This window comes from Hyperolius riggenbachi, chromosome 4 (assembly GCF_040937935.1).
Source record: "Hyperolius riggenbachi isolate aHypRig1 chromosome 4, aHypRig1.pri, whole genome shotgun sequence".
Classification (NCBI taxonomy): domain Eukaryota; kingdom Metazoa; phylum Chordata; class Amphibia; order Anura; family Hyperoliidae; genus Hyperolius; species Hyperolius riggenbachi.
Genome location: NC_090649.1, coordinates 254,645,384 through 254,658,319, shown reverse-complemented (window position 1 = coordinate 254,658,319; position 12,936 = coordinate 254,645,384). Strand labels below are relative to the sequence as shown.

General features: G+C 44.6%; 1 protein-coding gene across 4 annotated transcripts in view; it reads left to right on the top strand.

The window, feature by feature from the left end:
* Positions 1 to 12,936, top strand: part of RRAGD (Ras related GTP binding D) — an 83,804-nt gene that overhangs the window by 50,653 nt on the left and 20,215 nt on the right. For all 4 annotated transcript variants that reach the window (XM_068231142.1, XM_068231141.1, XM_068231144.1 and 1 more), the window contains exon 3: positions 2,789 to 2,988. In XM_068231142.1, coding sequence (XP_068087243.1) covers positions 2,789 to 2,988 — 200 coding nt within the window. The remainder of the gene's footprint in view (positions 1 to 2,788; positions 2,989 to 12,936) is intronic.

Genomic DNA, 12,936 nt, shown 5'->3' with positions numbered 1-12,936 from the left:
TGTGTGACATGTGTCTGTTCACTGAATAAGTATTATGATGACTGATTTAATGCTCAGTAAACTGGTAGGTGACTGTTATTTTGCCACAAATGCATGTGAGTCACAACGCAGTTGCATGGAGTAGAGGCCTGCAGCGGGTTGGGTACCCGCAGGTTACCCGAAACGTGGGTCGGGTGCGGGTACCCAAATTGATTTGAGCTGCAGGTGCGGGTCAGGTCGCAGGTAGCGAGATGCGGGTCGAGTGCGGGTAGCGGGTCTGCGAGTCGGGTGTGGGAATCAAATATTGGACCAGCGCAGGCCTCTAGCATGGAGTTCTGGTTCAACCCAATCTTAATGGTGCAATCATAAACCAACATACTCCTGGTAAGGTCCTCTGGTAGGAGGATGTTAGTCCACAAACTGAAATTTTTACACTCATGAATCCACTTCCAGCACTTTGACCAGGGTGGTACCAACATCCCATGTCATGGAGCTTCTGAAGGGCTTCAGTAGGAACAGTTCCTGCTAATGACTGCTCACAAAGTCTGCATTAAAACATCTCTTTAGTTTTCTTAATACTTTATTTTGAAATGGAAATTATGATGACACCACTCAGCCCTGGGTGGCACCACTGGGCAAAGATCAATAAGTGCACCCAATTCAGCTTCTTGTGTGTGATAATTTCATCCTAAAATGTGCTCTGTTTTCATTGTGCAGGCATTAATTTGAGATAACCATGAATGCTCCAGTCACATCCCAGAAGCTCCTGTGGCATGGTGTAATTTTGTCATTAAAGAGACTCTGTAACAAATTGTTTATCTTTATTTCTTCTATGCTATAAGTTCCTATGCCTTTTCTAATGTGGTCTGGCTTACTGCAGCTTTTCCTAATTGCACAGTAGCTGTGTTATCTCTGTTATATGATCTAATCTTCTCTCTATAGTCGGCACAGTCAGGCTGAGGCAGTCAGACTGGAATGTGCAGGGCTGCTTGTGATTAGCTAGAAGCTGTACACACCCCCTGCAGGCTCTGTGTGACTAACACACTCTGCTTAGCTGAGCCTATTAGAAGCTGGTTAGTTTGTTTGTAAACACTGCCTAAAACTGGCAATTACAAGCCAGGTTTGCAGCAGAGAATGGCAGAAACAGCACAGAGGGGACCAGGAGCACATAATGAATAGAATGGTATGCTTTTTATTGTAAGAATTTCAGAGTACAGATTCTCTTTAAAGCAGTTGGGAGTTACAAGAAAAGCTAGCATAGGAATTTATATCAATGCAGGAGCATACATATAGGTGTGTGAACATCACACATATGGATCTAATGCAAAACAATTTTTGATATTTGTCCAGAATTTCTCTTTAAGGTTGAAGCATAAAAATGAAGTTTTTGATTTCGTTAAGTGGACCTAAAAGTTTACTTCAATGCCGTGTTTCTACTTACCAGGAACTATTAAAGTGATTTGAAACTCAAATTAGCCTATGGTATACAGCATCAAACATGCATAAAACTAATAGCAAACAATATAGAAATGGTTTCCAAGATGCTTGAAGGGTTAATAATCAAACATCTAATTCACTCTGAAGCTAATTGAAAAAATTGCATTTTTTTTTGTACCAAAATTATCAGATTGACTTGAGCTATACTTATGGTGTTTAGACACTTGAAATATAAATGAAAGATATCAGACCAATTTTACCCCCTTCCATGTAGTATGAGAGCCATACTCTACACAGTCTTTTCTATGGAGCTGAACTCCCCATCAGGTAAAAATCTTTGCAAGATGCTGCACACAAAAACCGCTGTACACATTCAAAAGATCAGTATCTGCAAAAGATCTGTTCCTGCAAAAGATCTGTCCTTGCAAAATGCATTCATAGTCTATGATATATGCAGATCCTCATACACACCTTGTTTAACAGACTTCATCTGCATATCTGACAAGTATCTGCAGATAAATGTCTGTTAAACAAGGTGTGTATGAGGATCTGCAGATATCATAGACTATGAATGCATTTTGCAAGGACGGATCTTTTGCAGGAACAGATCTTTTGCAGATACTGATCTTTTGAATGTGTACAGCGGTCTTTGTGTGCAGTATCTTGCAAAGATTTTTACCTGATGGGGAGTTCAGCTCCATAGAAAAGACTGTAGAGTATGGCTCTCACACTACATGGAAGGTGGTAAAATTGGTCTGATATCTTTCATTTATCTTTCAAGTGTGTATGTAGCATTAGCTGTGAAAACAATGCAAAATAGCTTCTGCTGTATCCACTTGGGGTGGGGAAGGAAATAACTTTCTCTAATTTGTTTGCACAGCAATTACTTAGTTACGAGACAATCTGATAAGGTGTCCAGCAACCAGGCAATGTTATAAATTAAGTTTTTCATAGTTTTCTGTGTTTTTTTTTCTGTGTTTTATATTTTAGAATAAAAAAGAGTATTTTTGAGTTTCACACCACTCACCAAGTATACAGAAACTTTTGATACCAGAACCTGTGCTGAGTGTGCACAATAGAAAAAAGTCACAGCTTCTACGGCCTACATTTGTAAATCTGTAACATTACACTAAATATATTTAGAGCTTTCCTTGTGTAGGAACGCTTGGGGTTAAGGTGATATAGCCAATGCTCTGTTCTTATTCAGTAATGAAACAATAATAATAATAATAATAATAATAATAAAACTGCTACTAGATTAGGGTGTAAAATAATAATAAGTGAGAAAGCTCACAATTAGATGAAATGTAACAATATACTGAGAACTGATGTGCATACCATTAATACTGATGACATGTTTTCTCTTTTTCAGGATGATTACATGGAAGCTCTCGCTAGACTACATCTCACTGTAACTAGCGCTTACAAAGTGAACCCGGACATTAACTTTGAGGTTTTCATACATAAAGTTGATGGATTGTCAGATGATCACAAAATAGAAACCCAGAGAGATATCCACCAGAGAGCAAATGATGATCTTACTGATGGGGCACAAGAGAAAATCCATCTCAGGTGTAACCTCATTTATGTACATATTATTGTATGCTTTTCATAGAGTATTGCATATTTTAATAAGCTGTCAAGTACACTGCATAAGAATACACTGTACCTTTTTAGCACAGAAATATAAATAGTAACTAGAATTCACTATGGATCCGATACAATTTACTTTTTCTCCCAAATTTTCTCTTAGATGATATTTTCACATCTTATCAATAAAATGCCCTTTAAAGCGGGATTGTCACCATAAAAATCAAATTTCAACAGCAACTGGTCTGAGTGTATTAAGTGATAAAGATGCTAATCCTGCATTCAAAACTTTCAAAACTTTTCCTGCTGTTATGATTTGGAGTTATCACATACGGAGCACTTGCCCTTTAGTAGTCAGTGCCAAACAGTTGCATGCTGGGGGTTCTATTTAGACAAGACAAGACAAGACAAATAACATTTATATTGCGCTTTTCTCCTTGCCGACTCAAAGCGCCAGAGCAGAGCAGCAGCCTCTAGGGCGCGCTCTATTGGCAGTAGCAGTGTAAGGGAGACTTGCCAAAGGTCTCCTACTGAATTAGTGCTGGCTTACTGAACAGGCAGAGCCGAGATTCGAACCCTGGTCTCCTGTGTCAGAGGCAGAGCCCTTAACCATTACACCATCAGCCAATCAGCCAACTATATCTATAATATATTCCTTCTCTTCCATTTATTTCCCTGCCTATCTGAAATACGATCCCCTACTCATTTATGTTTACAAGCAAGGTTGAGGTGACTCAGTGATTGGAGGAGAAAAGTAAAAAAAGTAAAGGGCAGAAATGACAGCGGGATTTAGCCTAAACTGTGGACAAAAGACATGGTTCCCACGAGGAACAGAATTCTCTTCTTTTGCTATATAACATTAATTGAAATCAAAACGTGGACAGTACAATACATGTGTTATGTAAGTAGATCAAGTATTTATCTACTTATATATGTGTTTCTTTCCTTGGCATAGTATGGCTAATCCTACTGCTTTAAGCCACCAGCAAGCAAGAAAATACTCAGAATGATTTTGACAGTACTTTTTCACCTACTTGTTCTTACTTTTTCAATTGCAGAGTGCTGAAAAGTTATTTTAAACAGAAAATGAAAAATTATCTCCTTGGAAAAAACTTGGGAGAAAAAGGGATCAGGCCCTATAATTGATGTACTTGGTAACTGGAAGATCTCTCACAATAACAAAACAAAGCATTTCAAATAAAGACATGCCCATGTTTACTACGAAAAACACGGGCTGTTATTATACCACTCTTTAAATGGTGTAGCTGTATATTTTCATTTTTTAGCAATAATTCAGTATTAGTTTATCTTTTTATTTAAATATTCCTGGACAGACAAATTTAGAGTATAAGGCTAGTTTCACACTGGGGCATTGCATTGTACATACTGTAAAGACAAGATTGCAAGGGAGGGGAAAGGTTATACAGTGACATATACACATACTATACAAGACAAAAGTTTTCCTTCTTAAAACAGAAGGAATTTGCGATAATTCAGGTCGGAGTGAACATATGATGTCTCCCACGATACATCACTGCTGAATATGCAAATTATCCTTTGTTGTCCCTAATAGCTAAACACACCTCCAGAATCGCTGGAATGCAATGATGTGTCAGCCTGATAACTGTACAGAGCCACAATAATCCAACATGCATACAGACTGTTTCGGATTGGTTGATTCTCATCAGTGCATGGCATGAATTAATTAGCTGTATGGAGTAGGACTTGAAACACGCAGAGTTACAGACTACCCAGCAAGCTCATGGTGAACCAGAAGTCATTGGGGTGTGTAAGAGGCTACAAAGGACGAAAAAGCCCCCTTACTAAAATGTTAAGAAAAACAAAAGTTTGCCTTCTTAAAACAGAAGGAATTTGTGATAATTCAGGTTGGAGTGAGCATACGGTGTCTCCCACAATGCATCACTGCTGAATATGCAGATTATCCCTTGTTGTCCCTGTAAGCTAGCCACACCTCAAGAACTGCTGGAATGCAATGAATGCATCATTGCATTCCAGCGGTCCTGGTGGTGTGGCTAGCTTACAGGGACAACAAGGGATCATTTGCATATTCAGCAGTGATACCTCATGGGAGTCATCTTATGCTCACTCCAACCTGAATTATCACAAATTCCTTCTGTTTTAAGATGGCAAACTTTTGTTTTTCTTAACATTTTATTAAGAAGGCTTTTTGGTCCTTTGTAGCCCCTTACACACTCCAATGAGTTCTGGTTCACCATGAGCTTGCTGAATACACATATACAGTGACACATACAGTACATGAAAAGTATGCTTCACTGCAACTGTAAAGGTGCATGTTATCTGGTACCGCACAGCATGGCTCCTCCAGCGGTGGGCTAGAGGAAGTTAGTTATCTAGAGGATTCCCTCTACCTTGGTATACATCTTACTTTTCTGCTAGTTTTTGTCACAGGTTAACTTTAAAGGATCACAATCACAAATAAACAGCTGAATTGAAAGAGTTTGCCGCAAACTCTGTGCATGGTGCTGCTTCTTTGGTTGCATCATTACACTGCTAAAACAGTGAGGCTGATTTCACAGTGTAAACCAGCATGAGTGGTGTGGTGCGTCGCTCCCGGGGCACCGCACCAGCTAACACAGGCCTTCAGGTAACACCGCGTTAGTACAGTTGTTCCCTGTCTGGCCACCAATCAAGCAGGAAGCACGCTGGAGGTCACTTCCTGCTTCAGTTATGCGGAAGCGTATTGTAAACATACACTTCTGCACATGCATGCCGTGACGTCGCAGCGTCGTCGGTTTAAAAAAACCTGCGTCGCCATAGAGTAACATGACTTCCGGGCTGCCGCAGATCGCCGCGGGTCCCGCACGGTAACGTGGTTCTGCACTAGCATTAGAATTGGCACTTTCGGCACAGCGTACCGTACTGTGGGAAGTATGAACTTCCCCATAGGGTCACATTAGACTGCGGTAGCAGTGCATCCATGTAACGCTCCTCGCCGGCAGGAAAGCGCCCTAAAGCTACGTACACACACAAGACTAAAGTCAGCTGTGGTGGATGATAAAGACTGCCTTAACTGATAATCATATGTGTGTACAGCGGCCCCCGACTGCTGCCCCACAAGCAATCGGCACAGTGGATCAACTCCGCCGCCCTGCATAGCAACAGAGCGTGTTGTCAGCTATACAGCTGACTTCGTGTCTGTACAGTCCGGGCCCAGCAATGTTGCCCAAGGGGATCGGGTACAGACATAAGTCAGCAGTGTGTACACACTTTAACCTCCTTGGCGGTACGCAGTTTCAGAGGCTGCGTCCGCCGGGAGGGTTTTTTTGTAACAAAATGTGCTTTATATCAGTTAGCTAGCACTTAGCTAACTAACTATGTCCCCCAAGCCCCACCACACCATTTAGCACCCCTCGATCGCCGCCAGCAATACGTACCCCTTCACGATCCCGCGAGAGCCGCAGCTTCCCATTGAGCTTCACTCGTCGCTATGGCGACGATCGGAGATGACGGGAGGCGGGATCCCTGGCGGGTGCGTATTACGGCGGCGATTGCAGGGGATCGGGGGGGAGCGGAAGCACTTGGGGAACATAGTTAGCTAGCTAAGTGCTAGCTAACAAATATAAAACACATTTTGCTACATAAAATCCTCCCGGGCCATGTGATCCCCTGCGGCGGCTAGCCCGAGCGTAGCTCGGGCTTACCGCCAGAGAGCTTAAGAGGCGGGGCACAGACTAAAGTCTCTGAGAAGATTGCAGCCTACAGATTAAAGTGGTTTATGTAACTTCAGATAACAAGTTGCTTATTTATTTATTTATTTATTTATTTATTTATTTGTTGTATTTATAAAGCGCCAACATATTACGCAGCGCTGGACATTAATTTAGGTTACAGACAATATTTAGGGGTGACAAACAGCAATATGACAATACAGGAATACAAGAAAACCAGATCACACAGCACAGTATGAGTACCAGGTAATGCTTAGTCAGTCACTGGATGGGAGCATGGAGTTAGGCAAGTTAGGTTCACTCAAATGCATAGCATGGGTGCACAGTAATAGAGGTGCATGATCAGGTAGGACACAAAAGGAGTGAGGACCCTGCCCAAAGGCTTACAATCTACAATCTGCTTATAAAACAAAGTTCTCATACCTATACCTATATCTTAAAAATATTGTAAAAATGGAGAAAAGTAAAAAATAAAGGTAGAGTATATTGCATTATTGATCAAGGCTCCATTTAACACATTTTGTTATTTGCATACTTCCCAACTTTTTGAGATGAGAAAGAGGGACACTTAAGCCATGCCCCTGCCACACCCCTGATCACGCCCACATCACACCCCTAGTCACACATACCATAAAGATTTTATAAGAAAAATATATTGTTTTATAATTTAAACCACACGAGTCCTTTCTATCCTGGTTCATTTTCCTTCATATTAACATTTTTAAATTAGTAATAAATCAATTTAAAGGATGGGAATAAAGTTTAGAGTCAAACACATTTTTAGTAGAGAAAAGGGACAAAGTCCTGAAAGAGGGACAAATGAGGAGGAAAGAGGGACAGGGCTCCCAAAGAGGGACTCTCCCTCCAAAAGAGGGACAGTTGGGAGCTATGTATTTGCTTGAATATAGTTTAACTACTTTCGGACCGCGGTGATTGAAATCTATGCCCTGTTGTGGTGGGCTCCTGGCTGGCAGGGCGTAGATTTCCATCACCGTCCACAGTGCGCATTCGCCGTTTCTGTCGCTCCTCGCGATCGCGCCGCTCAAACCCGACGTTTCTCACCGCAGCTCACAGGCTCTGCCTGTCTCTATGATGGCAGAGCCATGTGAGCCGGTCAGGAGCTGATTTAACCACTTGCCGACCGCACGCTCATACGGTGCGGCAGCAAAGTGGCAGCTGGAGGACCAGCGACGCAGATGTGCATCGCCGGGTTTTCCGTGATTAATCAGCGCGCGATCACTGTGTCACGTGGTGCCGCCCCCTTGTGACTACAACCCGCCGGCCAATCCGCAGCGCCGGCGGGTTGTAACTTTTCAAACGAGCCACTTAGAAACGTATAATACAGTTTGTTTACCTAACAAACTGTATTATACTGCCTGCCTTCCCGCTGGTGGTCACACTTAGCGATCGACCACCGGCGAGGAGAGCAGGCACAGTGAGTGACACACACAACGTGTTAGGAGCCCCACAGACCCCCCCGATCACCCGCAGCACCCATCAGACCCCCCCCTGTACACCCCTGCAGACCATAGTTTGCAGCCAACCACCCCCCATATCACCCATCAATCAATCCCTGTCACCACCTGTCACTCCTATCAATCAGCTCAGACCCCCAACTACCCCTCAGGGTTATCTTATCACCCCCACCCCTTCAGATCTCCCCCCCCCCCCCCCGTATGCTGCATCTCTCTATCTCCCTCTAATAGCCCACATCAGCTGTCAATCTGTCAATCACCTATCAGTCACCTGTCAATCATCCCTTGTCACCACCTGCCACTGCCCCACATCAGATCAGACCCCCAACTGCCCCTTAGGGACTTCTGATCACCCACCCACCCTTTCAGATCCCCCCGAGACCCCCCCCCCCCCGATCACATCAGCAGTCCATTGTTTACATCTGTTTTTCCCTGTAAAAACCCACTTATCACCCGTCAATAACCCATCTATCACCCCCTGTCAACCCTATCCATCAGATTAGACCCCCAACTACCCCTTAGGGGTATCTTACCACCCCCCACCCCTTTAGATCCCCCCCCCTGCATAGTGCATCTATCTATCTCCCTGTAATCGCCCACTGATCAGCTGTCAATCACCTATCAGTCACCTGTCAATCATCCCTTGTCACCACCTGCCACTGCCCTCCATCAGATCAGACCTCCAACTGCCCCTTAGGAGCTTCTGATCACCCACCCCCTCAGATCCTCCCCACACCTTCCTAGTGCATTGCTTGCGTATATTCCCTCCCCTGATCACATCAGCAGTCCATTGTTTACATCTGTTTTTCCCTGTAAACACCCACTTATCACCCGTCAATAACCCATCTATCACCCCCTGTCACTCCTATCCATCAGATCAGACCCCCAACTACCCCTTAGGGGCTTCTGATCACCCACCCCCTCAGAACCTCCCCACACCTTTCTAGTGCATTGCTTGCGTATATTCTCCCCCCTGCCATTGTGTATCTTATCTCCTGTCTGTAAGGCTTGATTGTGCTTTGTTTGGCTACGATTGTCTCAATTGCACTGTGATTGGCATTGATTGTCGTGTGATTGGCTTCGATTGTCACGTAATTGGTTTTCGATTGTCGCGTGATTGGCTTCAATTGCCTGTGATTGGTTTTGATTGTGCCAATTGCCCTCTGATTGGCTGTCTTGCCCTGTGTCTCGACTGTCTCAATTGCCCTGTGATTAGCATCGATTGTCGTGTGATTGGCTTCGATTGTCACGTAATTGGTTTTTGATTGTCGCATTATTGGATTCAATTGCTCCGTGATTGGCTTTGATTGGGCGATTGCTGTAATTGTGTTGTAATTGCCTCGTGATTGTTTTTGATTATTTGTGATTGCTCTCTGATCCCCAACGCCCCCCCCCCCCCCCCCCCCCTCACCATCACTATCCTAGTGATCTAAAAACAGTGATCAGTGAACACTGTCACTTTTTTAGTATCACTAGTGGTAACAGTTAGGCCAGTTAGCTAGGCAAAAGGGTTGTTAGTGTCAGTTAGTGCTCAGCCCACTGCACCACAGTCACTAATTAGCATCATCACTGTCGCTAATCAGCATTGGTACTATATAGTATCTGTAAGTGATCCTTAGTGATCACAGTCAGATCTATATTAGGGTCACTAGGATCCACAAAAAAACGCAGTGTTTGCCCGATCAGACCTGATTGTTTGCCTGCACTGCGTTCAGCCCGCCCCACCGCAGTGACAGAATTTTTTTTTCTGATCACTGCAAAAAACACTGTACACTAGCTGTGGCACTGTAAACATCAGTTTTCATTTTTTTTCATCAAAACTCAGTGACCACAGCTTTCTACCTCTCAAGTACTCCCTTTCGCTAGGTAGGTGCTCTTTTTCCTGGGTAGTCTCAGAGGAATACCTCCTAAATTTAGCAGGCCACCATGACAAAAAAGAGGTTTTCCAATTAAGACATCTACAGGTACATGGACCAGTCGGATGAGGATGATTGGGTCGACTTATTCGACGAATCTTCTGGTTCAGAGTACGATCCTGTAGACAGCAGTGGCTCTCTGACCGATAGTTCCGATGACGAGGTTGAGGTCCCGGCTAGAGCAAGGCGTACCACACCCCATGTCACTGGACTGCAGGTGGCGGAAGATCAGTCTCAAGGGCAGCAGAGTGGTGCTGGCGCTGATCTGATTTTCCTTGGTGAGGCATGCACCAGCAGCGCAGCATCTCCTGGATCTATCAACACCAGTATTACCGTAGAAGACCCTGGTGAAGTGGCGAACACCAGCCTGGAAGTAGAAACTGTGAATTAAGACCCGATTCGCAGCCACCAAGTAGACGGGCCCGTAATCCCATTAGTTTTCCAGAGGTGCTGGCAAACCCTGATTGGCATTCCCCTGATCCCGCCGCACCCGTACTGCCCCCTTTCACCCACCAGTCTGGAGTCCAGGTGGAACAAGTTGAACTAGGATCGGCCCTAGACTTTTTTGAACTGTTGACTTAATTGTGGCTGAGACCAACCGTTATGCCACACAATTTATAACCGCCAATCCGAAAAGCTGCCACGCCCAGCCTTTTCGGTGGAAACCACTCCAAGTTTCTGAACTTAAAATTTTTTGGGGCCTTCTCCTCAACATGGGTATTACCCAAAAAAATGTATTGCGCTCTTATTGGTCTATACGCCCAATACATAACATGCCCATGTTCTCTGCTGCCATTTCCAGGACGCGATTTGAGATCATCCTGCGCTTCCTGCATTTCAATGACAACAACACCTGTCATGCAAGAGACCACCCAGCTTATGACCGGCTCCACAAAATTCGGCCCATCATAGACCACCTGTCATCCACATTTGCAGATGCTTATACCCCTGAACAGAACATCTGTGTAGACGAGTCCCTCGTACATTTTACCGGGCGCCTCTGTATCAAACAGTACATCCCAAGCAAGCGCGCCCGGTATGGGGTGAAACTGTATAAGCTCTGTGATAGGGCCACAGGCTATATATCTCGTTTTAGGGTCTATGAGGGAAAAAACTCAAAATTGGAGCCGGTCGGATGTCCTGACTACCAGGGGAGCAGTGGAAAGATTGTGTGGGACTTGGTGTCACCCTTGTTCCATATGGGGTACCATCTTTATGTGGACAACTTTTACACAAGTGTGGCCCTCTATCAGCACTTAAAGTTAGAAGGAATCCGATGTTGTGGCACCGTGCGGCCTAATCGCCGGGGCTTCCCCCAACGGCTCGTTAACACCAGACTTCAACGGGGGGAGAGGGCCACCTTGTGTACCAATGACTTGCTCTCTGTGAAATGGAAGGACAAGAGGGACGTTTACCTTCTGTCTACCATTCACACAGACACGACAGTACAAATTACACGGGCAACAGAGGTCATTAAAAAGCCCCTCGCCATCCACGACTATAATGCCAACATGGGAGGGGTGGACTTCAATGACCAGATGTTAGGGCCCTATTTAATTTCCCGGAAAACCAGACGCTGGTATAAGAAAGTGTCTGTGTATTTAATTCAATTGGCAATGTACAACAGCTTTGTTCTCTACAGTAAGAACTGGATCTTACCTTCAATTCCAAGAAGAGATCGTTTTGGCACTCCTGTATCCAGAAGAAGCCAGAGCCCAACCCCCAAATGCAACTAGCCGGCTGCATGGAAGGCATTACGCCTACCCGATTCCCAGTACCCCAACTCAACGCAACCCCAGAAAAAGATGTCGTGTCTGCAGCAAGGCTGGAATAAGGCGTGACACCCCCGTTTTACTGTCCCTCCTGTCCTGACCAGCCTGGCCTATGCCTAGGGGAGTGTTATGAGAGGTACCACGAGAAGGCACACTTTTAGAACCTAGGGAACTACAGACACAGCAGTAGGCACACAAGGGTCTCTCAGTGCTATTTCACACTGGCGCGATGCGTTAGGGCAAATTGCCTAGCAAAAGTCACACTTTGCGGTCCCCCCCTACGCCGGAAGTGCTTGACTTAACGCTAGTGCATGCCTACGTTACTGCGTGGCTTCTGCGGCAATTTGGGTCAGCCCAGGAAGTCATGTTAGTCTACGGCGTTGCAGTTAATTACTAGGCCGAATGCTACTCTTGTGGTATTCCCTGAAGGTCTGTTTTGGGCGAGACGGTGCTTCGGGCTTGACCGACCGGCTAGGCCAGTATGCAGTGTGAACCCAAACATCACAAAACACATTGTACTACTTCTGAGTACGGCGATACCACATGTGTGGCACTTTTTTGCACCCTAACTGCGCTAAGGGGCCCAGAGTCCAATGAGTACCTTTAGCATTTCACAGGTCATTTTGAAACATTTGGTTTCAAGACTACTCCTCACGGTTTAGGGCCCATAAAATGCCAGGGCAGTATAGTAACCCCACAAATGACCCCATTTTACAAAGAGGACATCCCAAGGTATTCCGTTAGGAGTATGGTGAGTTCATAGAAGATTTTATTTTTTGTCACAAGTTAGCGGAAAATGACACTTAGTAAAAAAAACCAATAAAAATCATTCTCCGCTAACTTGTGACAAAAAGTAAAATCTTCTATTAACTCACCATATTCTTAATGGAGTACCTTGGGGTGTCTTCTTTCGAAAATGGGGTCATTTGTGGGGTTCCTATACTGCCCTGGCATTTTAGGGGCCCTAAACCCTGAGGAGTAGTCTTGAAAACCAAATGTCGCAAAATGACCTGTGAAATGCTAAAGGTACTCATTGGACTCTGGGCCCCTTAGCGCA